We start from the raw sequence: 26,599 nt of genomic DNA, 5'->3' as shown, positions 1-26,599 counted from the left end.
TGTATTGTTATTTGTACGAATTGTTTTGAGTAATGCACTTACTCTTTTGCAAATGTTGAGGATGATTCGAGAAATGTACCAAAGCGTAATAATCCAATCATAGTCGGACTATACAATAATTTGACTTTCTTGAGTGTCATGTAAACGCACTGATTGCCTCTAATACTAACCGCATATATAGTCAGTCTAAAAGGTATACTAAACAGTGTTTTGGTAATTATCCAACCAGCATGGGGCCACACGTACCTTATAGGGGGAAAGTGGCCGGGTTCAAGGGAGTGCTCATTAGAAAGTATTTTACAAAATATTACCATTTGTTGAAGTTCTTCAATGTAACATGTTGACCAGGACTTAAAAGTATGCCTCAGCTTATTAAATCATAAGCACCTTGGCTACAAGACTATTAATAATGAGGCTAAATACTAGGGATGTCCGATATTGGCTTTTTTGCCGATATCCGATATGCGATATTGTCCAACTCTAAATTTTCGATTCCGATATCAGCCGATACCGATGTCGATATTTGGGTTATTTTTCCTCAAACCTAATTTAGGTAACATTACATATCTCCTGTTGTGGAATTAACACAACATGCTTAATGTTATTGTGATGCCCCACTGGATGCATTCTTGAATGCAACAAGGCTTTCCAAATGTTAACATTGTCAACAGTTTGGATTACACTCTCCCTGAGATAATCTTGACAATGCCCACAACAAATAGGGCAAACTTGACTTCACAAATGATAAAACATTGTACCTGAACAACTATGTGCAACATAGCAGTATGTTTTCTTTAACTAAAACTCATTGAGTTTTACAGTGGCATATTTGTGCATTTATTCAATTAAGGTTATTGAGTTTAACTCAATAACCTTAATTGAATAAATGCACAAATATGAGTCAATTACAATGTGCACTGTACTGCACAATTTTGAAAAAAATTATTTGAGCTACAAAAAATACTTTGCTTACAAAAAATGAAACATTTTAAGGTGTACAAATCTAAGCAGCCTATGTCCCTAGCCCATTACTTGGGCTAATGCAATCATTGGAATTATAAACTGGGCTCAATCAGCACTGCTCTACATGAGCAACAACAAAGATATGCAACATTAAGGTAGTGTGCAATAAGAACAAGGAAGGCACAAAGTTTCAGTCCAGACCTTCCAGAGTAGCAAACAAAGTCCTCCTTTAGTATCAGTCCAATGAACGGGAATAAAAGACCGGCCTTCATAACGGGCAATACCCACAATCATTAAAATATACACTGGGCTCAATCCACCCTGCTCTTTCAATGAGTAACAACAACATGTGCAAATAAAAACAAGAAAGGCACTAAAAATAAAATAAAATAATAAATAATAGAAATAAAAAGAGCTTCAGTCAAGCCTAGTAAACATAACTCCTTTAAAGTGCAACAAATGAGGCTAAAAGACTGATGCTGACTCGCCTATATGACTGGTCTAATTTTTTCCCATGTCCATATATGTGAGAGAGAGAGAGAGATTTCTGAATGAAAATAACATCTCAGCATTGTTGCAGTGTATGCGATTTCTCTTTTCGTTTATGACATGGGAGACGGCGCTGAATAGCCGCTCGCTGTCTACGCTGGTACAGGGAGCAGTGAGGTACTTGCGTGCAACTCGGGCAAGTGCAGGGAAGCGAATCTGGGTGGAGCTCCAGTACTTGAAAGGGCAAGCTGTCTTGAGGATGGTGGCTTCTCCCAGGTATGCATGAACCTAAATAAGAAGTAAAAACAAAACAGAAAAGTCTACTTACTTTTCTTCAAAGCACGGACAGGCATATGTTAATTTGATTCACTTTATGAACATTTTCATGTGAAGCACTCAACAAATCTGCTGATTTGCTGAGTTTATTATTTACTCACCTGTGTAGCTGTTTCGCCTGTAGTTGCTTGTTTGGCGACATCATTCTCTGTGAGGATTTTTTGGTACATGTCCTGCAGGCTCCCAGTTCGGGCCCTCTTAGGTGGGGGGTCCTGGTCCTCCTGGCCTGGATCATCTGCACTGGCACCAGCAGCGTCTTCTCGTTGATCATTGCCCACACTGGCCATTTCATCCATAACTTTCAGCAGCATATTCCGTGCTTCCTCCTTCTTATCCGGGTCGAAATAACGGTCTTTGTAGCGAGCATCAACCATGGTTGCAATTGCATAAAGAAGTTCAGTTTGCACACCATCAAAGCGTTTACTGACAGCTTCGAATAGAGCATGTTTGGCTGTTTGCACACCTTTGTCTGATTCATCCGTCTTGGCAAGCAGCCGTGTCAGGGACACCACACCAGGGATGACATCTGCAGCAGTGGCCTCTGCAGCGCTGATGTCCCTGGTTAGCTGCTCAAAGGGTTCCAGGAGGGTGATCATCTTCTCCATAATCCCCCACTGGCTTGCTGTCAATGTTGTGGGGAGTTCATAATCAGCAGCATATGCACTCAAAGCCCTCTTTTGTTCCACCAGGCTCTGCATCATATAATAAGTGGAATTCCACCTAGTGGACACGTCTTGTTGCAGGTTTTTCACGGGCATATTGAGTTCTTTTTGTATGTCTTCAAAACGACTGCACGCAAGTGGTGAGTGCTTGAAGTGTCCTACCACTCGCCTCCCAACAGCCAGGGCATCTGCAATACTGCGCTGAGACAGGGCACCTCCATTCACTGCGAGCTGTAAGGTATGTGCCATGCAGGGCAAACTTGGGACACCAAACTCCGCCGTAGCTTTAGCCATGTTCCGTACGTTGTCTCTGACCACTACGTGCGCATTCTCCTTGGGGATTTTCCACGTCTCGAACATCCCTTCAAACGCAGATGCGATTGCTTCTGCCGTATGAGACCCGCGGCACTCTTGGGAGTGAAGCACAGCCTTTTTCAGCACAAAGTCTTTATCTAGCCATTGAGCAGTCAAGCTCAACATGCTAACCTGGCTAACGCTTGAAGACCAGATATCTGTTGTGAAGCTAATGGATACAGCATCAACAATTAGCTTCTCGACGTGGCTGTAAACAGCACTGTACAACTCGGGTAGGCAAACATCTGTTAAATAACTGCGGTTGGGCATGGCAAAGCATGGCTCGAGGAACTCAACAAGTTTGGTGAATCCGGCGTCTTGTACGATTGAAAAGGGCTGGTTATCCAGTGCAATACACTCAATGATTTTCCAATTTATGGCTTTTGCCCTGGGGTGGTCCTTGGCGTATTTCTGTTTTTTTCTCGGTGGACTCTTTGAGCGTCAAATGAGTCCTTGTTTTCGGTGCCGCCGCCTGTCCCTTTTGCTTCTTCTCATTGCTTTGCTGCACAAATGCCGCGTAACTCTCTGAATGATTCAGCCTGAGGTGGTTGATTAAATTGGAAGTGTTGAAGGAAGAAGTTTTGGTTCCGCCTCGCATAACTGATGCTTTGCAGTCATTGCAAATCGCAAGTTTAACGTCCGAAGGAGACACTTGAAAATAATTCCAAACCGCAGACATAGTGTTGAAACAGAGCGAGCAAGTTTGTAGCCATCCACGCTTGTTTGTTTGTAAGGTTCAAGACGCAGCTTGATGAGGTCATCATCTGTGCGCCAGTAAACGCTTCAGGAGCGCATAAGAACTATTTGGGTGTAATGCAAGCATTATTTTATCGGTTTTAAGGCAAAAAAAATACGATACCGATATTGACAGATATTACATTTTTATGCTAATATCGGGCCGATAATATCGGTGGGCCGATAATATCGGACATCTCTACTAAATACCAATAGTATAATTCAAAGTGGGAAAAATGGTTTGATGTGTCAAGGGGTACTTGAGCTGTACTGAGTAAAGTACTGCATGAAGCCTCTGATTTTATGTTACCCAATGGCAAAAATGAAAACTATAAAGTGTATTCAAGTCAAGTGCCAAATATTGTTTAACCTGATAGGTGCCAAGTTTGCATGCTACTGCCAAGTATCACCATCCCCAGAGCTTCAATCAGTCAGGAGTCAAGTCACGCTAACAGTAGGAGTGAGACTGAGAGAAGTTCATGACTGCTAATATCTTCCGAAACGCTACTTCCATTCTTCTCTTTCCTATTAGCTGTTTACAACAGCCCCGGAGCGAGAACTAAACAACACGACAAAAAGTACAACCAAAAAGTAGAGCAAATATGTAACTGAGACGGATCTCGCTGCCTCCGAAGCATGCTTGGCAGTACCGCTCTCCCCGTCGCAGATATGGTACGTTTGGAGCCACCAGTTCCAGCTGTACGGCTTGGAGATGGGAATCCTGGTAACTAGGTTAGTCGCATCTGCTGACAAGATAACATGATTGTTCTGAGTGGTCCCCCCCGAGCAGAGAGACGGCAGCTGGCAGAACAAGAGGCGCTGCAGCGCGTACGGGAAGGGGGGAGTGTCTGCTAGACCAGAGCGAGGTGTAGGCCCAGTCTGACGTTGAATCAGACTGTGGCTGGTCGGAGAGGTGTCAAGTGTGGTGCAGTGGTGATGGCTTCATTCGTTCATCATTCTTTTATTTATTTTGTACAATTATTTATTTATTGTACATAAATGAACAGCTCCCTCCGTCGTCAGGTTTTGTTTTTGTGCTGCAGTGGTGTATTCTAGGTGCTCATTATAGTATTCCCCCTGTAGGTGTTTAGATTATTTTTTTGTGTTTTTCAGGCGGATTGAATAAGTGGCTGTGTCACTTATTCGAAGCCTCAGGGTTCGTCTGCTGAGATCTTCTTAAAGTACAGGCAAACAAACATGGCATTTAAGTCCAAATGGGCTTTTCTCCTTCCCTATTTCCCAAAAGCTCTGTTTTTCTCAATGGTCCAATAATTTGTGTGCAAGAAACACCCCCCCCCCCCCCCACCATCCACCCCCCAAAAGATAAACTGCATGCGAGATAAGAGTGGAGTGGCTAGGGTGTTCTTCCTTCACCTCTTCACTAGTCATAGTTAAATAGATGGAGATTGTCCTGACCAAAATCGGTCCTTCCACGTCCCTCACTTTTTATAATCATGTAAATCAGTTTGTAATTGTTGTTTTTCCTGCAACTCTTCTCTAGTCGATGCTAGTGCAAGTGGACAGCTAATCGGCCAACGTTTAGCCGTCCCCTTCGGCAACTTTCTCCCATTTCCATTTTGTTATGAAGAAAAAACACATTTATGTGCAGGGGAGACACAACGTGTCCAAGAAACAAAATAAACCAAAGCGTGTCGTGTTTTTCATCTGGTCCCCAGCACCACTCAGAGCTCGTCATATCTCCTACCGAGACCTTTTAGTGGGTGTGTTCCCTTCCTAATCAGCCCTCATATTCACAGCAAAGAGGGTCATTAAAAAGAGCTAATAGGAATTACGAGCGTCAATGCTTTCCCTAGAGGTACAGCCGTACCCCCGTTCCCCCTCCCCATCACATAAACACACACAGACAGGAAGAAAAAAATCGGTTGGAAATGTAGCCAGAGAGTCTGTCGGAATACCAATTACCTCTGCCTGGCCATCGACAGCGCGCCCATGTGAATCATTTGACAACAGTGGAGGCCTTTTTCTCCACGGCTGGCCGGCCCGGCACAATGCCTTTAGAAGCGCGGCGAGACAAAGCGCACCACGGAAAGAATGTCACAGGTATTTGAGAAAGGTTAGCCGCAAAGGAGGGCAACCTCGCTGTCCGACGAGCCATTGATAAGGGCTATTAGACAGTGCATTCAGGGAGGCTGCCCGAAGCAACACATGAGTGCATCAGGTGTGTTTCGGGGAGGGAGTGTCACCTGGGAGTGTGTCTTTTGGCATTAGGTGAGTGAGTGTGTGTGTGTGTCTTTTTTTATCTTCGCACCGAACAGACGTCGGCCTTGAATATGTCCCAGGATGGGACTTCTAATGCAACCTGCCCTCATACTTACCATGATAAACACCGATGTAAATGTCAACTCCTCCTGGTAAAAGCACAGCGAGGTTCCCGGCTCGTTTTGCACCTCTCGGGGACATGCTCGGCGCAGGGGAACAATTGATACTGCAGCTAAATCACTGCAGCTCTGTGGGGCATCAGCGTGCCTCCTCTCATCTAGCTTGGCACGGCTTGCTGAGAAGCAAGATTAAGGCTTGGTTTGATTTATCTAACCACTGTTTCCTGCCTGCCACCAAATAGATGGACATATACATCATTCTTTACACCCATGCCTCACATAGCCCCATCCTCTGGATCATGTGGACTTCAAGGGTATAATGGATCCAAGCACTCGCAGTTTGGATATTTTCACTTTTCTGGGGCGTTTTGTAACGGTTTAGCATTAATAACAAGTTCAGCTGGAAAAAGCAACCAATTTTGCTTAGTATTTTGCATGATTACGTATCATTGAGAGGTATTAGTTTTAGTCAATGAAGTAAGTTCCTATTTTAAGATACTGGATTGTATAGGCCAGGTGATAAAACCCATGTTTCACATGAACCGCTCGCATAAGTAATGTAGGATCCAATACATTTGACAGTGTAATATGTGCACATGTGCAAATGCAGTGAGCTGGGGCCCCCTGCTGGCCAGGCACTGAAGGATCTGAGCAGCGGCCACAGCTGCTTGGTTTCTATGGTGAGAAACGGTGAAACAGAAGGGTGTGCTTACATGTGCTAAGCAGAGATGTCTGTGTAGTCACAACAATCACCACTGATTTAGTCAGTGGTGATTGTTTAGGTTTCTACTTTACGTGATGTGATCTGTTATGTTGTGATATGTCTAAGCAACATTGGTGAAGGGCCCTTGCAGGGGCTAAGCACATTCTGGGGGACCTCTGCACTGCCTTTGGGTTTGCCAGTGCTGGTGCGTCCCAAACTGAGACAAACGGCAGATATGAAGTGGGATGGGGTTTGGCATGATATATTATATTTGATACTATATTTATAATTGTTCTTAAACGGCCGCCATTGTGAAACCTCTGCCCACTCTATCTCTGTTACATCTCTCACGTGTTCACGTTAGCCATGCTGTGTTCTTCAACATTATAGGCAGGAGCTACTACAGCTCTACAGAAACGTCTATTATAATACACCGATATAATGATGTATACAGTTTGATCCGATGATCAAAGAAGTGAAAAACTAACATTAGGCCAATTTTGAGTAAAATGGACTGTTCTTCAATCCAAACATAACAAAAAAGCCAATTGTCCCTGTTAGATGTGCGCAATTGCTCTTTCAGAGGGCGTGAATAATTCAGCTGTGCCCAGATAGTCAGATATACATTATAAATAACATCCATATAAATGATTTACTCGTCCTTCCTTTGTGGCATAACCTACTGACTGACACACAGAGCCATTAAGTGTGTCAGTTTGATTTGGGAGGGGAGGGGGGGGTGCTACATATACAAATACAGTATGCAGTGCCAGCTCCCATGTCAGATGAGGAAAAATCCACAGATCAAAAAGGCTAATTACCAAAATCTCGCACTTCCAAACTTGAGTGGTTCTATCAAGATCAGAGAAAACAAAACAAACAAAACATTTAATCTGGAAGAAATTGTATTATTTGCATTTTGATTTTAGGCTGACTCGATGACTCACTACGACAACAAGGGTTTCCCAATATTGTTTCCCGATGAATGAATCCAAATATTGCCCAATATTGGCCAATGTGTAAGCTTGACCCCCGCCACTGGTTCCTGGCATAAAAGAATCAGCCTCAGTGGTCAGCTCGCAGTCTGTAACGCAAAAAATATTTGGCAGTCATGGGAACAAAAGTGACGCCGCTATGTCTCTGCATACTGACAGGTACGAAGGCCTTTTTATTTGCTCTTAACTTAATTGCAAAATAGCCTGAACAGAGAATAATTTCTATCAGTAATCCGCTACTTTGTACCGGTATACAGCTACATGTTTTACCGTTCCATTACATGGCATACATTTGTTGATTTTTTGTGTGTCTGTGTGTGTCTACGTGTCTGTGTGCTTGGCTGTGCGCAGCATTGCTTGCCAGCACTGTTGTACTACAAAATGTACAGGAAAATTGTACCACAGACATGTTTCACCAGGACAGAGTAAGTATTAATGCATCATTATCATTGATCGTCAGCAGTGTGTTCTCTAGTCTAGAGAATGCCGTTAACTTCTAATGAGATAGAAGAGACCAAAATGGCCATGGCAAGAAACAGCACTAAAGTCTTAGTTGGTGTGTCTCCTCTGTCCAACAGGTTGCAGCCGAGTCCTGTGACCGTTATCTCTTGTCCAAATGGAGTGCAGAGGATAGAGCTCAAATTCTGCACTCCATGGCAATGCTGACTACAATGCTCAAGCAGTCCAGTCATCCAGTTGACGGTAGCATACAAACCAGAGAGAAAGGCCCTGCTTTTAATCATTGAGCGAGGAGTGTTATCCTAAATGATTGATTTTCTGATTCCTATCTTCCTGCCTATAGGTTGTCATTTGTCTAACGGGTCTCCATCAGTAAAGGTGCACAGCAATGGAGGAGTAGTATGTGTTGACATCGAGGAGAAAGTCTACTGCAAGCCGATGTGTAACCATGTAAGTACTACCTATCTTAGTCAATGAAGATTACGGTATATCCATTAAGTTAGTGTACTGTATACACATGCTACACTGTTGGTTATTGTTTCCCACTGGTTGTATTCCAAGCTATTTGATGTATAGAAAACTGTGAAAGTTTGGCCTTCTGTGGCTGTAGTGAATTCCTTTGATATTCAAGTGGATGTGTCAGTTTCAACAGCCAATTATATTTTCACAAAGCGTGTGTGGAATTTTTTGGACTACTTCTGGGCTTTCATGAATAGGATTTCTCCGGGGTTGAGGCTACATCCCACAGGGTTATGGACAGAGGGAATCTGGCCGGCTTTTGGTTATAACGTTGGCCAATCAATGGCTTCATTTTAATTAGCGCTGCCTGGCTGACAGTGGCCCAGGATGAGAGGGGTACTTAGATCTGTGTAGAAAATAAATAATGACTAATAATAACGAAAGTCAGAACAATTCTAAGGTCCAGAGTAGGGACTGGAATCAACAGGGACCTTCAGATATATGATATCCCATTTTGGAGTGGGTATCATTGCAAATCTGAAATTACTGTGATTCTGTGAATATTGCAATAATATTTAACAAGATGGGTGTGATTTTATCTTTTAGGTGGCTTAACACCAAACAGAACAGAATGTAGGTGATGTGTATTGACTAATGGAATCCACTTGACTATACCACAGTCTGTAGTACCTATCGTTCATTTGCTACCACAAAGATAACATTAAAGATGTTTGAGTCAACTTGACCACACATGTTAAGTAGCAAAGAATTGTGATGCTGGCGTGAATCGATTTCTCCAAGTAGAGAGCTCCTGTACTGAGCCTATTACTTAGGTACTCTGCAGCCTCTTAATGTCAGCTTTGTGAGCCTCTGCCCTTGCTGAGTTTCTGCCGGCACGCTTATATATCCACACAGCTTCTGTCTGTGTGTGTGGTTGAAATATAACTTACGAAAATGTAGCATCACAAGCACATATTCAATACTGAAAGACCAAACTAAAGTTTGAATTGGCTCGAGGCCTGCCCCTATAGGCCCACGAGACAAAAACAGAACTGAAAGGCATACAATAACTATTTCCTAGGTGCAACAAGGATTTTACAGATCGAAGCGTTATGCATTGACTTTGAGACACTTCAAAATGCGTATTCACCAGAGAGCTCGCTTTCAGGTGTCCTGACAGTTCAGTTTAGTAACGATTTATTGTTTGAGACATTGGGAGATGCTCTTGTTGTAAGTTATATTGATGGTGTTGTAATTAGTTTGGTGACTTTGTGCAGACACTACAGGACTATGCGGTTGTTCGGACAAAAAACCCATTCCGACATAATTACTAAATATAAACATAAATATATAACCTCAATTAATTAAGGAAAAAACGCCAATCGCTTTCTTTCTCAATTGAATGCATTACACATTGTGTTGGGATTTCTAATAACGACTTATCTAATTCACTTCAACTAGCTATAGGCAAGAGGAATCGGAGAGTCCAGGTCAAGTATAGATGGAGAGTTTATTGCCACCCGCAAACGAGAGACAACAAAGCCGAATGGTATCTGCAAATACACACTACTGAATGACTCCCGTACTGCTCCTTATATCCCCAATCCTTACACAATACAAAGTTGGACTTTCATCAAATATTGATGTGCATAGCATGTTTGGGTCTGTGTCATACTGTGTGGATGTCAGCATATTCTCATGTCTTCTGGGTCCCAATGTGACTTTTGAAACTTATATTATCCTTATACAAACAGAGATGATGCACACGTGTGAATGTCAGTATTTTCTTCAGAGAGTACATCAGATGGGAATAGACTGGACCCACTCACTGGTGCCACATGGCAGATAAGGGGAAAGGTGATCAGCTATTTTCCACTATTAAAGTATCTATATGATATGTAGGCCTAATAATAATCATAGTTTAACATAAAATGTAAGGTTAATTTCTACCACAACATTCATAAATTAGCATTAATCTGACAAACAAACATAGTATCTGCACGTGGATCAAATGTATACTATGTTTAAGAGGGTTGGTGTGCAGACAGGATGTTTCGCCACAAACCCTTCCAGTAGCTACTGGCTGAGCATACGATTAGCCAAGGACGAAGATCGAAGATGTACAGACAATGCTTTTGTCTTAGTTATTGCTCATCGGCTTAAAATAATAATAATAAGGAACATTAAATTCCTTAATGCTTAAAGGTTGGGTATGGGATTTGCGAAACGCCAGCAGATTTTGAAACACACAACTCGAATGGTCCTACCCCCTCTCCTTGACTCTGACTCCTCCCATTCCAAGTACATGGACGCGCAATCATGCACGAGCGAGAACACAGATGCGCGAGAGCGAGCCAGCCTAGCTAGGTTGGAGTTTAGGGTTGTATTCTAGTGCTGGTTTAGCTAGTTAGCTAGCTCCAGTAGCTAACGCAGGACAACAACAAACAGAAGCTTGCTCTGGGTCACGAGCTTTGAGTACGTGCACGAAGGGGTCAAGTGCGGGGAGCGGGGGAGGGGGAGTGCAGTACGACCGTTTGATTGACGTACTCACTGTCCAATGCCATTCGGTGGTTCTGGCAATCATTGGCTGGAGTTTTTCGAGCCCTGCCCGTTCCACAGATGATTGACTTGTTTAATTTTCATGTCAGTACTTCTAACTCAGTGGCTGTAAGTGGGTTATGATAAGGATTTCAAGTAATTTTGCAAAAATGGCCAAAAAAGAGAATTCCATACCCAACCTTTAAGGCAATCAAGCCAAGCAAAGCCGGACTCATTGGAGGTTTATGTCTGGGTTGAAAATGGATGAGCAGCATGTTTTTATTGTTGTGGCAAAATCAGGGTTAGGTGGTGGATGAGGTTAAAGAAACTTACAAATGTCTCTGGCAAGAAAAAATTTGCCCACTGTTACTGATTCATCAGAAACCATGTTAGTTTAACCACATAGTAATTTCACTGTTAATATGCCAAAGCAGTCATAGATAATTTTTCGTAAACTGAAATCTGGTCTTTCTCCAGCCTCACAAACATAATGATATATTTTGAAAGAAAGCTTTTTTAATATGAGCATATGAGGTTATTTTTGCTTTTAAGCATGGTAAAGCTCTAGTTAAGGGTAAGGGTAACAAAATCAGGGCCCAAACTGAGGTGAATCACTGGAACCTCATCCAATGTGAATAGGCCTGTCAAAGGAACCCTTAAATCATGCATGCTCTTTATTCATAATGTGATGAAGAATGCATGTAAATCTGTGTCTGAAAAAGATTTATAGAATGACTGGTGTGACATTCATTTCTCTCAGGGTTATGATTTCAGTTTCCTCCGGAGGGGACGGCCGTATGAAGTGTGCTCCGCGGGGAGCTGGACGACCCAGTTCATCGGAGGAAACATACTTGCCGTTTGCCATCGTAAGAATTAATTAAATCTATTGATCATCAGCCCTGAGCCAAAGCTGATTGCTGAAATCTCTTGCTGAGGTTTAAAATGTATTTGCCTTGAGTGTCTTCTGCATAAAATACCCTCCCATTGTAGAACATTTCCATTTTAACGTATTATTGATTTGCGATCTTGCATTACTTGTTATTGCATTGATCCAGACACCAACCAAAACCATTGTTTGGTTACTTATTGCACAGTGTAAAAAGTGAAAAAATGTACCCTTCTGACCGGACTTCAACTGCCCCCATGTCCCTTGTAACACTCCCTTCTCTTTGCCTGTTGGTCTCCAGTGTCAACTTCTCAGATTTCTGCCAAACCGTCATCATATTTTAAGGGCCAGAAAAATTGCCTGAAAACAAAAGACTTGGGTCCGGAAGAAGTCATCCAGGAGTTTATCACCGAGCTGAGAGCACAACAGATAACTGGAGCTGTCACGAATAGTACCCTCAAGTGTAACTAACATAAATCAGGGACTGATTTAGATGTTGCGGAAAGATTTCAGTTAATAATTAAGATGGAATGGGTGGCTCACCATTACTCTGAGCGAGTAAAATTAAGGCCTAGTCGTGATCGCAGCGACCTGTGTTTGATTCCTGACCGTGGTCCTTTGCTCCATGTCCTCCCCTCTCTCTCCCATACCTTCCGGTCTATCTCACTCTATAATAAAGTATAAATGCAAAAATGAATCTTTAATAAAAAAAACATTCATTAAGATGGATGTATATGTTTGTGTCAACATGTCTAAAGTCGGGCTACAAGTTCTAAAGACTAAGTTTGTGCATGTGTGTGTATGAGATATATAATCGAAGATTTAATGGATGCCTCTGTAATAATGCAAAAGGCCAAGGGGTTGTACAGTATTTGCATTATGTTGTGATTGCATATGGGTGACTTAGCTTAATGCTAGTTGTTTATTACAACCAATCCCATAGTTGGGTCGCGGCCACATCAAATGGGATTGCAGAACCTCAATAGCTATCGACTTCTCGATCCATTTATTAACATTCAGTCATTTTTACCAGAAGTAGGCCTACCAAAGAATTGCCCTTTGGAACTGAAGGCACTCTAATAATCAATTATGTAAATTACTTCTCCCAGTGATCACTTATGCTGCTTAGTGTTAAAGGTAAAAAAGGTGGATTGCAACATCAGAGAGATACCAGGAGGTGGCGTTAGAACACTGTCAATGACCTGTAACCAGCCGTGAACAGTAACAAAGTATTTGCCAGAGCTAGATGAGATTATTAAACAATTGAATATTCTTGGCGAGTTATTATTCTATTAGGAGTATCAGTATAACTATTTCATATTCAATGTTTACTTTGAATATGAGAAGGCGGGACCTTTTCTTTAACTCAGTGCAGTAATTTTTAAAGCATAGTTTCAATAAAGTTTGAATTAAAATGGAACATAAAAACAAACTGTCCAAGAATCTATAAAACACAAAGAGTTCCTGTATGTGTGGCTCCCCTTAATGTGGCTGGCTTTGCATTCTGGTGTCTAATTTCTAAAAAAAAAAACACACACATGAAAAGGACAGGATTTAGTTTGATGACTGTTATGTACAAGATTATATTAGGTATTGTTATGGTACACATCTAAAGCTGAAGAATTAAGGACTAATTATTATTATCTTGTGTATCTTAAGTGATCATGCATGCGTTCAAACCTATTATACACAGTCTATGGCAGGGGTGCCCAACCTTTTTTGACCCAAGATCTACTTTTCAAGTAGCCAACCTCCCGAGATCTACCAGCAAACCTACCTTCAAGCGGGGGGGGGGGGGGGGTAGAGAACAATTGTTGACGGCGGGGGGGGGGGGGGGGGGGGGGGGGGGGGGTAGAGAACAATTGTTGACGGGGGGGGGGGGGGGGGGGGGGGGGTAGAGAACAATTGTTGACGGGGGGGGGGGGGGGGGGGGGTTGTATCGTGAACCTACGGACTTCAGTGGGGGTTTCATTCCGTCTGCGCACGGCACCTTCTCAACGATAATCAATAATCTTCCTCCCACTCAGGGTGAAAATGGTAGGTCTTAGCTTGTTTCCCCTCAGCCATGCCAACGTTTAGGAGTGTGTAACTACTGTTGACGGCTTTCAACTGCTGTTAACAGCACATGCGCTACCGCACGTATATGTCCCGCGCAAATTTAATTTTATTAAAAAAAAAAAATAAAAAAAAAATTTTTTTTTTTTTTTTTTTCTTCACCCCTCGCGATCGACTTGGGATCTGTCGGCGATCTACTGGTAGACCGCGATCGACTGGTTGGGCACCCCTGGTCTATGGTCTCACACACAGTTTATTTTCTCACTTGGCAGTTAAAGGCGTTCTAGGTAAGATTAAAGAGCTACTATTTGAGTGTTATTTGTTTGAAATGGCCATCTGTCCTCTATAAGAGCGTGACAATATCTGTTTAGAGCTGACTGCACCTGCCTCTGTATGAGGCAGAATATATTTTAGAGCGCCACTGGCCATCTCTGACCAAACATTCCCACATTGTTTAGGAATCAATCTTGAAGCAACTGTCAATCACAGTTGCGTGAAACCCAACACGTGTCAATGGAGGAGAAAGGTAAGAGGGGAGGGAGCAGAGAGGGATGGTTTTAAGGTTTAGTTTCAAATTCTTGGTCTCTTATATTCCTAACCATCTCAAATCTTACTTGCCCCTCAGAACACAAGATTAAAACACAAAGTAATAACAACGTGCATGCTGTTTACATAATGGCTACGCAGAGTGCGGTACTCACAGATTGTAGAAAGCGTATCTCTAAACTGAGGGCCTTGCGCACAAGCTCCAAGTCCCCTTCTTTCAGCAGCTCCTGCTCCTTCTTTAACCTGGGGTAACAAATTCACACACACACACTGACATTTTCTTTACTTTCCTGACCAATATTTGCTTTGCCAAACACAATTGCTAGCCTCATTGAACTCTCTGGTGCAATCGTGCTTATTGCCTCAGAGGAGGTTAAGTCTGAATCACAGACCGAGTGGTGTCAGTTTTATTTATCTTTATTTGTCAGGGACATTGCGGAAATAATACAACGGGTTGAAAAGAAAACATAACACAGGTGCTGCGTGTAAGGTTCTTCTAGCAACGGCTAATCTGCGACCCCTATCCTTGTTTCGGCTTTTCTACATACAAAACTTTGAATACATCTAGTTGGTAAACAAACATCAAAATGAGAACACATGTTAAAGAAACACTATTTAATCATTTGTATATCTACCATAAAAATGGACAACTCTGCAGCTGAAGTTCAGCTAGTCGGAAGGAAGAAGGAGTCATACATGTCGGATTTGAAACATGCTTAAGATCGCAATGCCTCCTCAACACTCCCGCCCAAACAACAATGCTAAGTGGGTTTACATCTCAAAGATACACAGACACTTTTTGTTATCCCATCAACTAACTTGGAGGGGCTCATTTTACACTTTCTGACTTTAACCAGTGGATACAGATAACTGGTCAATGTTCTAGTGACATTGTGGGATGAGTGGTTGGTCTGTTTGTTTGATCCTTTGCATTAATCAGAACCTTTTTTTTCATTTCAGAGCCTTATTTTGAATCCCACATTAATTTGGGGAAAGTGACAAATTTACATCTAAGCAGATGCACAAAGCTAATCCTCTGCCCGCATTCCCAAAGAACAAAGTATTTATATAACACATAGCAATCTGATATGACAGTGGACCTTCGTCTTCCATTGCGGTAGCCATCATCAAGTTTTGCCCACTAAACAATTTATTTTTTAGAGGCCGGCACTCGCAAACGCTTTGATGTATTCAGTTACTCACAATCAATAATATGGGAGTTAAACATGGCTTCTAAAGGGACAGTGTGGTGACTGAAGACATGACTGATGGCTTCATTCCAGGACATGTAATCATAAGAGTGAACGTCTCTTTCTCTTAGTCTCTCTCTTTCGCCCTCATCCTCTTCAAGCCGCTTTCTCAGCACCTTCCTGAAGCTAATCGGCCAGGAAGCATTGTAGGAGATTTGTGCAACAAGGCACACAGATTCCTTCTACGGGCTTATTATGCCTGCTATGGGATTATGGGACTGATTATCAAATGATGATGATTATGGAATTATGATTTTGATGATTATGAAGGAAAATTGAGGACTTCTACTCTCTCGGACAGCCAATGAAAGAAGAAACCATACACAGACAGGAATTGAATGATGTCTTACATCTTTGAGAAATTAGTTTAATAAAGTGGGCTTTGGTTGTCCTACTCTCGGATTGGAAGTGACTTGGTTCAATGCAGGTCAGTAATATTTGTAATAATTGTAATCATCTAAATAAAAGCAACACACAACCAGCTATTGGGCATTTTGGGTGTGGGGGAGGGGGGCACATACAGGTCAGGTGTTGTCGGAATTGGAAGCATCAGCACAAGGAAGATGCGTTACTTCCTTCCTGGAACGGTATTGATCTGCCTTTAATCAAATAAAGACCATCTCTTAGCTGTTGAGGTCCAAGCAGCCAAAAAAGGGTCTGATGCTCAACCACTGGTGAATTACACACACAATCACACTAAACACTTCAAACAAACTACACACACACACACGCACACGCACACACACACACACACACAACCACACACACACACATGGTAAAGTTGTTTGATGAAGATCACTTTTCCTTACCACCCTAACCCTTTTTCACTCATCACTGTATTTCATGAGGAAATCATGATCAATCACATCAATACTTAATGGTCTTTGTTGGTGAATGACCTTTGTATGTGCTGAGAGGTCTATTTTCCATTTGCCTAAAAGCACATTGGGATATGGCACTCAATAAGGACACTGGCATAAACGTTTGATTAACATCAATCCATTTACTTGACTAATTTGATATATTATGAAATTGCCAAATTAGTCATTATTTCAATGTAAATATGTCTTTTTTTACAAACTATAAAAATCTGTCTTAACATTAGCTGTGTCTTTAGCTGTAATTTAACCTGAACATTTATTTGTCCAAAAGCAGTAACTAGTAACTTAGCAATGCATGTTGTACATGAGTCCAACATGAATTTTTAAGCAGCCTGGAGCACAGCCATTTCTTGGATGCAGATGGACGTGACACTTAAGATGGATCTACATATCTCATGGATCTGTAGACTTTAACCCCTGTTTCAGAATGCAAACAGCCTACACTCTCTCTAGACATCCCTAGACATGTCAGTCTTGTGTCAACATCTAGCTTGTTCAGTTTTTCGCTGGTGCATGATTGCCGTACAATATTGTACAAATTCCTTCAGAAAGTCATGTTTATTTGAGAAAATGTAACTTGTATGCAATCATTATTCCTCATTATTGGCCTGAAAGACAAAACATTGTTTGGATTATTCATCAAACATGATTCATGTATTCAAGCACACACCTCTTCTTGGATAAAAATCGACCGTAGAGAAATAGATACGTTAGCATCCTGTGACCTATACATTATATGCTGCTCTGCACTTATTTCCCCTAACATACTTCCCCCTTGCTTCAATCACATTAGGCTTCCTTTCCAGATTTGTTTCTAGCTGGGACACCATATGAATCAAACAGGCAACAGATCAGACCCTTAATTAGACAAAAGGCCTTAATGACCCATTATTTACACTGCGAGACCTCCACTCCTGCCGGAAGCTTTCTGAGCAGTTTTTCACGTGTGTATTGGACTGCTGACAACGGAAAAGGCCAGCGTTGGCCATAAATAACCAACACACTGTCCACTGGGCCAACTAAAGGCGCTACAGCCTGTGTAGTTGCAGGTCATTCTGGTGCCCACGCCCAGCTACAATTCATAGTTTATCAGTTCTCTGTTTTTTTAATCGCTGGGGGCATAAGTATTGTCATGGAATGTTTTGATTTTACTGCAGATTGTTGTGCCAGTTATAAATGATGACATCCCAATGTAGTCGATAAAAAGTACTTGCATATGTTTTACTCTTGCTGTACACCTCAAATTGGTGACAGTTACATTCATTTCAGACCCTTTCATTTCATGAAAGGGTCAAATAGCTGTCCTGATAGGAGAAAATGTCCTGATTGTTAAACGCAAAATTGAAGGAAAAGTTACATATAGACCTCTTTTTGGTTGTCGGAAATAAAGTTACCAAGACTCTGGAAAAAAAATGGCAGACACGTCAACATAATGGTAATCTTCACAATAACTGCACCAATATGGGCTTTGTTCATCAGCATAGTAAATAATTTGTGAGAGTCACCTCACTAGGAGTGCATGCAGGCTTGACTTGTTCTACCCCACCAAGGTGCTATCAACTGATTGCAGTGTTGTTGTGGGTCTGAGTTAGAGGAACACATTCTAAATTATTCGGGTACACCAAAATCTCCATACTAGCATACTGCATATTGGGTGAGTACAGTATGTAGCATGTCCAAATCCTATTACACATAATATGCAAAAATACTAAGCATAAGCAATGTGTAACATTTCAACAAACTCATAGCTTAAAAATTCCTGGACATATTTCTGGTCAATGATGTTCGATAGTGACTCAATAATGTTATCAATAAAATCACATCCTATCACTATCCTAACTGAAAAAAAAAAAATGCTGGCCAGCCCATACCTCTCTATTTGTTCACAAGAATCGTAACAGCAACCACCCCAAACCCATCCCACTCTCCCTCCCCCCAGCTAGCCAAGCTGCTCTAGTTCACATCACACAGTTGCAAAGCCACTAAGAGTGGACAATATACTTGTGAAGATGTGAACGGCATCTTCACTGTGTTCAACCATGTTTTAAGATGCACATATTCCTGGCTGTTAGCCTTAATAGTCTGCAGCTGTGGCTCATAGGCTACTTGAGCAACACCCATTCTGGTGCTCCTTAAGAGGAGAAGAGTTCTAGACTGGAGGGAGGCTTCAGTTTGGCGAGTGACTCGACTGTTGTGGTATTGTTTTTAAGTAAAAATATGTTTTTATCAACAACATTGTGCGTCGAGGAAACTCGTTTTCACAATACTGTTGTAGATATTTTTTGTTTTGAAAGAACAATAAACTGGGAGGGGCTCCATCCTACAAATTGTAGCTTTAAAATACCCAGATTGCGTACTATCACTGGCGGAATACGAACTATGGACACTACAGTTGCTTGGATTACCCATAATGCATTTTGACAGGAGAATAACTTCTTTAACAAAACTATTAAATGGTACAAAAAACCTGTTCAACCCTATAACATCAACCCTAATGTACAGGCAACTTAATAAACTATATAAACAGTGTTGGGAAGGATACTTTTAAAATGTATCCAGTTACAGAATACAGAATACATGCCCAGAAAAGTAATATGCAATGTATTCCGTTACATCACTCAATCTGAGTATTGTATTCTACTTGGATTACTTGCACTTTGAATTGCATTTTATAAATGTAGGAATGCAGCATCAAATCCTTACAAAGCAGGCCTATTTTGGTGAGTTCTTCTGTTCAAACTGGCTGAATGTGTTAGGCCCAAGTCTCCCTGAAAGCGCACTATATTATGAAATTTAGGTGTTGCTGGTCTGGGGCAGGTGGGGGAAAGCGTCTGTGAAAGTAAATAATCATGGATATCCAGCGGGATTCACTCGTTGTGATATTGATTTGTTTCATACAGTTGTGGACCAGTCCACAACGATTTATGTGGGTGTCTGCTCAATACCCAACAGACATTGTTGAGCCACGCCTCATTTTCAACCTTCCAAAGAGGCGTATGCTTTTTAGAACTGTATCGGACCAAGGTGCGTTCGCTTTCACATCTCAAGTAAACCGTACCAGGGTTCTTTTGGAAGCAAACCGAGACCAGCTGTTCAGGGAGGTCTCGGCCGGCTGATTTGGTTCGCATCGAAGTGAGGTGGTTGCATTTACACCAACGCAAACGTACCGATCCAAGGTGCGCACTAAATGCTGTTGATGTGAAAGCACGAATAAACTTGTGAGAAAGAAGTATCGTCATGTAATCCATTAATTTCAACAATGTAACTGTATTCTAAATACCAACAATTTAAATTGCAAATGTAACGCAATACAGTTTTAATTTGTATTCTGAATACATAACGACGGTACATGTATCCCGTTATTCCCCAACACTGTATGTATATGTATATATATATATATATATATATATATATTACTGCTGTCAGTTAAACGCGTTATTAACGGCGTTAACGCAAACCAATTTTAACGGCGTTAATTTTTTTATCGCGCGATTAACGCAATTCTTTTATTTAAAAAATAAATAAAAGTTGTTGTTTTTCTGCCTCAAAACAAAGTAGCAGTAGCCTATGTTCAAGGCAGTATGTTTGTATGTTCATCGTTTAATTGCACTATAGGCATTTTTTTTGTATCGTCCTGTTTTGATCAGTATATGCCAATGTTGTTATCAATAAAAAAAAATTGCACAAGGCAAGCCGATGCAGTTCTCCATGTTGATAAGAGCATTATAATGAGAACAATTAATGGGACAAAGAAATCAAGGGATATTTAGCATAGAAAAAAACATTTGTGATTCTTTTTTGCGATTTGCGATTGCTCGTGATTAATCGTGAGTTAACTATGGCATTAATGTGATTAAACGCGATTATTTATTTTAATCGCTTGACAGCACTAATATATATATATATATATATATTTTTTTTTTTTTCCAAAAATAAATATAACTCTTTGGGTTTGTAACATATCAAATATATGCCGCTGTAGTATGTTGTACATAGTAAACCGTTTCAGATGCAACCCTGTTCCATAGTCCATATTCTGCTTGAGCCTCCTAGGAGTCAGGATTTGGGGATGATCTCACGATCACCAGGTGCGGCAAATGAATATGTCTGCTAGCACACTTTGAACGTGTGCCCACTGGACGTGCTCAAAGTACGCTGTCCCTGGTCCTGAGAGGTCTTAAATCCATCAATGCACCAAAAGTCCATAAACCCATTTATGGACTTTTACAATTCGCTCACTTTATGGTGACGATTTCGTTGCCGGTAGAAAACACCACAGTCCTTCTCCATTTATCTTCACTAATAAAACAGCAATAGCTTCTCTCTAGGCGGCAAGCAAAATCCAAACTTCATTTGGAAGTTTAGATGCCTGTATTAAGAAGTGTGCATACTAGTGATGGTTTCCACTAAGTAGTGGCTGCAGAAAATTAAGACATCCTAGTTCTCTACACCTCTAGACCTACTTGAGAAAGAACTGGGGGACCTTCAGATTCATATTTCTTTCAATTTTTGTATTGCTTTTATTTTCTGTCGGACCTCATGCTGACTGTTTCACCTTCATATATCCAGCAGTCGACCAGCTCTGCTATCAGCCATGCAAGAATATGCTTTTTTTATTGAATAAAAAAAAAAAATTATTGAAAATAAATATTTTGGGCGCCTACAAAGCATTCATACATAAACTTCAGACTTAAAACGGTATTAGTGCAAAATAAAAGATGTGGCTCGCATTCATAGTGTGCCCCACATGATATGTCTTGTTATGTTATATTGTTATATAATGTTGTATGAAGCCATTTGGGTTGGAGTGCACCAGAGCTTTATTTGGTGATGACACTCAGACATCTCTGCGCCTGCGCACATCAGCACCATGCTCACGCACATCAGCAAATATTGATATACAGTATATACTGTATATATATATATACAAATATTCAAAATATAATACAAAAAAATGATATACTGTATAAATATTTCTAATGTTTTTATCCTCAAAGAACTCACCTCATACAGGTGCTGTCTGTTTGGGGTTTCAGACTGACTGTCACACTCTCTTCTCTAAGAGATTCTGTCACTCCCTTGGCCTCCGTAATTTGCCGATCGAAGTCTACAAAAAAACACCCAAAGACAAAACGAAAAGCCACTACCACAATGAAACACATGGAAGACATTTTTTTCAGAAAACCTTTTTTCTGGGTTTCTATTATACCATTTTTTTGACGTTTTTTTCTCTCTCTCTCTCTCTCTCTCTCTCTCTCTCTCTCTCTCTCTCTCTCTCTCTCTCTCTCTCTCTCTCTCTCTCTCTCTGTCTTCCAAGCTTTACGTCTATATCTAGCCTTGGCCTTATCTCACTTTTCTTGCCTAGTTTTCAGTTCCTAAAGATAACTTTGACAGAATTAACTAAACAGTTTACAGAGACTCGTGGCACCAAGGGAAGAAGCAGTGAGTGGATTTGACATGAACAATGAAGATGTTGCATTTACCTTTGTTAATGTTTTCCAGGTCTTTCAGTTCAACCAGGAGGGCTTTGTTCTCCTCCAGCAGGGAGTTTATGCGACCGTTCTTCTGGTGCTCAAGCTCCATCTCTGAGTGTAAACAGGAGACCAAACAGCAAAGTCTTAGAAGGTCGCAAATAATGAGAGAGCTTTGGGTTAGTTGCCAAAGCAAAGCTCTTTCTCGTCTTCTGTGACTGGGCTGATTACTATAGGGGAGGAAATTAATATGCGTAATATAATACCACATTGAAATGAAAATATGCGTTATATTTCTATTGCATTACACCTCCAAAGCCTGGATTATGGCCATATTTGTTTTATGTTTTTGTTTGTTTTTAAGAAACAAGCCAAGTTTTAAGACTTAAAACTCCCGAGCCCAAGAGTTGGATTTAAGTTATGTTTTTCATTATGGATATGTTCAAAGGGAATTACCGTATTTCCACATTAGTATAGTTATGCTTGCTATCATGCATTGAAATGAGTGGTGTCCGTTATTGAGTCGTTCAGAGTAATCTAAATGGAAAACATAAATAAAGACTAGTACCAGATCAACTGTAAGCTTCAGCAGAGCACTCGGCATACCACCCGTGTCTTAGGTCCTCGTTGTGCGTTACCTTTATGTATGGAGTCCACTTCCCCCTGAAGCTGGAGGATCTCAGCTTGTGCCTGGCTCTCAGTAACTGACTCTCTGTTCCCAACCAGGCTGAAGCAATTGTTAAATCTCCCGATCTCTTCCAGAAACTGCTCCTGCTCCTCACTGGCCTCCGTTCTGATTCGATCCTGTCATGAATAAACTTTGAATTGCCATAAAGGGTTTTCTTTGATACTGTTTTATATTTTGCCAATTATGCAATGCAGCTTATCTTATCCGCTGGCATAAGTTTGCCTCACATGTACCTCATTGCAGTGCAATAGCAATATAAATACCTTAAGAAGGTAGTTTAGTCTTAAAACTATGGTACTTTGAGGGTGGAATATAACTTTTTTTCTCTTTGGAGAAGAGAGTCCTTGATATCCTCAGCCCTGTATAGCGTGTGCGTTGGTGTGTGCGTTTGTGTGTGTGCGCTTCCGGTACGGATCAGAACACTAGTCACCAGATGTTCCTTGAGGTGGCCCTGCTGACAGAGCAGTTCTTTCAACTGTCTCTCCGTCTGTTGCTCCTGTTTCTTCATTAGATCGTTTTGCAGCTTCATCTCATACAACTGCTGAGTCTGAGAGGACAGGTGGATGCAGTGTTAAAAGAAAAAAGTGTATTACCATGACAACAGAATTTACTCATGGACATATACTCTGAGAAAATAAATATTACCATTATGCACAATTTATCATCACATAGCAGAAATATGTGTTGTGGTCTCCCCACACCAGAAAACAATGAAAACAAACAAATCATTCATGAAGAGGCCTTTAGGAAATGCCCTCATGCATGACATCCACTTTTTGAGACTAGGGGTATCAGCAGTTGAATTATTTGGGTTTTATTGCTTTGCTTTTGGCTGGAGGGATCACCATTTTGAACAAATGTCTGAGAATATTTACAAAGTTTATTTAGAATTAATTATTTGTTTATTGAATGAGATAGGAAGATAGAATACATACGCAATCAGTTTGTTGATTATTGGATAGTGTATTATAGTATGATTATCAGAAACAAGTGCAATTTCATCTTGTTTCTGATCAAGATAAGAGATGGAGGGAAACATAAGGGTATTATATCTCCCACATGCTAAAGCTTCCTCGAATGACCCTGATATTGTCCGAGAAGAGTAGCACTGATTTTGTGCCAGTGTGCCACTTGCCATTGATCCTTGGGATTGGTCATGAAGCAGCTGATATAGATTAAGTGTCTCGATAAGTTATATAAACATATTTATACAATGTATTTTAAGACATGATGTTATGAAGCTATTCTAAGTATAACGTAATATGAAAGCATCGTACCTTGTTAAAAAGCTCTTGGTTATTCTTGTTCAGCTTTTCATTGGAGGCCTTTATTTTCTCTTCGTATCGGACGACTGAAACTTTGACTGACAAAAATATTGCTCCATGAGAAAGCATTTGGTCATCGTTATTATGTTGAACACAACATGTTAATAACAACTGGTCACAGGCTAGGATAAACTGACCTTCTTGTAACTTCGTAGTTTTCTCAGATAACAGCTGTTCAGTGAAGATAATTTGTTGAAACAGGTTATCCAAACTCATATTTATGTTTATATTTAAATCAGATTCAATGTTAAAGTAAGGGTCAAATTTCAAAAATCGGAACAATAAAAGTCGTAAAGTGGATTAAGCACGGGCACGAACAGAAACAACCAGACGTGCCTGATGGTTCATTACACAAACTCTCGCGGGAAGTCGACATTGTTAACCCTGCGCGTGACCTGAGAGGCTTCCCGCTTCATCGACTCGTGAGATCACGCGAATCCAGCTGCCTTGCAAGTTCATGCATTCTGGTGAAGTTAAGTTAAGTTCCAACATATGTAGCCTAATAGTAGGCCTATAACGTATGTATATAGTTTAAAATATTATATAGAATAACATATGAACACATTTATATTATATAACATATGTATAGTATATAGTATAACAGTTATATTATATAGCCTACATAAATCGGTGTATTTGTTGAACAGGCGCAATAACGTGTGGCCTGGTGTGTTACGAACGGGGGTCTACATCAACCTGATGTTCATTTATAAAATTATATATTGATTGAGGCTTTCTGTAGATCAACGGATGTGGCTGACCTCTGACCTGTGCCCGGGGAGCGGCCCTCCCTCTGGAGATCAGAAGAATAGCAAAGTCATCAAATCTTAATAAGACCATTATTTCAGTAGCAGGCTGGCTTTATTGTAATTTTATTGCCGCTCGGTTCCCTCGAGGCGCCCTCCGCTGAGATGGTGCGGATCGAAAAACAAGATTCAGATTCAGGCTTTGTACGGAAGACGAGCTCGGTCTAGGTAAAGCTGTTGAGTTTAGGAGGATGTTAACGCTGTCTCCCATGGTTGCCATGTTCATCTTGATATTAGAGGCATTATATTATCTTGATATTACATCACATCCACCGTTGTTTTTTTTCCATAGTCGATGAGTGACAAAGAAAAAGGCATTGGCAAGATTAATAATGTCTTGAAAAAGTCCTAACTGATCGGGTTTGTTAATGGACTGCCAGTCTGCCACTGAAAGGTCTATTTAGTCCAGGCTACACCAACTGACTAAACTTTGAGTCGTTTACATAAGGGCATTGCGACAGCAATGATATTCTTTAGCTGAAAGATCCCTTTTGCATACTTATATCTATGAATTATTGAACACATTGTCTTTATAGCAAGTGCTTAAACATCCGCTAGATGGCGGTAGTCACTTAATATATCCTTCCTTTTCCGCCGCGTTGGCCTTGGGGCCACGTTGGTCCTGAGGCCAGTGGGTCCTGTGGGCCATGTTGGCCCAGGGGCCCATTCACAGGATCAACTAGAGATGTGGCATATTCATGAAATACGGATAGTCTCGTTAACCACTCAAGACATATCTCTAATTAGGTCTCTTGATTAAGTCCATCTGGTATACAGCCTAATGATCGCCTTTTGCTTCTCAGCTGTTTTCTTTTTCTCATTTCCTAAATGGTCTGTTAACATGTTATTATCAGGGACTGGGATTTAAGACCCATGTGCATTAAATCGATATCCCGGTGTGTAACGATTCCTGTGCGGGCTATGTAGATATTTACTTATTTATCCATTGGCTTAAAGGGTTGACGCGTAGCTTGTAAGCCTTCTTTAAGAAAATCAAAGTCCAACACAATCAATGCCGATACAGGCTTATATCATACGAGGAGTCGTTAACCCAGTTCTCCAGCCTTCACTCTCTGACTGGCTGCAATTAACTCCATTATAAAATTTAAACCTATACAACACACACACACACGCACACACACACACACACACACACACACACACACACACACACACACACACACACACACACACACACACACACACACACAATCAATCAATAATTATTTGCTGGGATCGATTACAAACGGTCTGTTAACTGCAACCGTATGTTTTATCACTTTGTACCTATTTGCAGTTACAATTTTATATAATTGAAATTTTTTAACAATTTAGTTCACTTTAAGATCGGGTTATTCTGGAAGGAGACCGGTCTGAGGCTGAGGCTCCCCTCCAGACGGAGCGTGCGGCGGCTGAGCGGGGAGTGCTGGGGGGCGGTGAGGGGAGCGGGGAGGGCTGGGGGCTTTGGCTCTATGCTGGACGGAGCGTGCAGCAGGGGGGTGAGGGGAGCGGGGCGGTGAGGGGGGACTTTGGCTCCATGCGCTCAGACGCGCACATTCGAGCAGCTTCCCACTCACTGGAGTTGGAGCCACACTGAACCTCGTCGCTCTTTGCTTTGACTCCAAACAACCCCAGGAGCCGGAAACCTTTTTCTTTTTT

At 41.2% G+C, this 26,599-nt stretch overlaps 4 protein-coding genes across 6 annotated transcripts in view; 2 read left to right on the top strand and 2 right to left on the bottom strand.

Annotated features, from left to right (window-relative positions):
• Nucleotides 1–848: 848 nt before the first annotated feature.
• Nucleotides 849–3,785, bottom strand: LOC130405235 (zinc finger BED domain-containing protein 4-like). Its single transcript, XM_056610277.1, has 2 exons — nt 1,890–3,785; nt 849–1,740 (listed from the first exon to the last, which is right to left on the bottom strand). The coding sequence occupies exons 1-2, from the start codon at nt 3,072–3,074 to the stop codon at nt 1,465–1,467; spliced, it is 1,461 nt and encodes a 486-aa protein (XP_056466252.1). The 5' UTR covers nt 3,075–3,785; the 3' UTR covers nt 849–1,464.
• A 3,840-nt stretch (nt 3,786–7,625) lies between these two features.
• Nucleotides 7,626–13,224, top strand: si:ch1073-126c3.2 (uncharacterized protein LOC555816 homolog). The gene is made up of 6 exons (XM_056609695.1): nt 7,626–7,735; nt 7,928–8,001; nt 8,155–8,278; nt 8,379–8,485; nt 11,793–11,898; nt 12,220–13,224. The coding sequence occupies exons 1-6, from the start codon at nt 7,693–7,695 to the stop codon at nt 12,387–12,389; spliced, it is 624 nt and encodes a 207-aa protein (XP_056465670.1). The 5' UTR covers nt 7,626–7,692; the 3' UTR covers nt 12,390–13,224.
• ccdc172 (coiled-coil domain containing 172) lies at nt 11,090–24,424 on the bottom strand. The gene is made up of 8 exons (XM_056609694.1): nt 24,272–24,424; nt 24,087–24,172; nt 23,240–23,356; nt 22,760–22,925; nt 22,134–22,235; nt 21,655–21,757; nt 14,675–14,762; nt 11,090–13,436 (listed from the first exon to the last, which is right to left on the bottom strand). The coding sequence occupies exons 1-8, from the start codon at nt 24,348–24,350 to the stop codon at nt 13,401–13,403; spliced, it is 777 nt and encodes a 258-aa protein (XP_056465669.1). The 5' UTR covers nt 24,351–24,424; the 3' UTR covers nt 11,090–13,400.
• A 2,086-nt stretch (nt 24,425–26,510) lies between these two features.
• The window catches only part of LOC130404494 (GDNF family receptor alpha-1-like), an 84,575-nt gene continuing 84,486 nt past the window's right edge, over nt 26,511–26,599 (top strand). For all 3 annotated transcript variants that reach the window (XM_056609268.1, XM_056609267.1, XM_056609266.1), the window contains exon 1: nt 26,511–26,599. This exon is cut by the window's right edge and continues 330 nt beyond it. The gene's annotated coding sequence lies outside the window, so the exon portion shown is untranslated.

Source organism: Gadus chalcogrammus, chromosome 15, assembly GCF_026213295.1.
Source record: "Gadus chalcogrammus isolate NIFS_2021 chromosome 15, NIFS_Gcha_1.0, whole genome shotgun sequence".
NCBI lineage: Eukaryota > Metazoa > Chordata > Actinopteri > Gadiformes > Gadidae > Gadus > Gadus chalcogrammus.
Note: the sequence above shows the minus strand (reverse complement) of the source record. Positions and strands in the feature narration are given on the sequence as shown.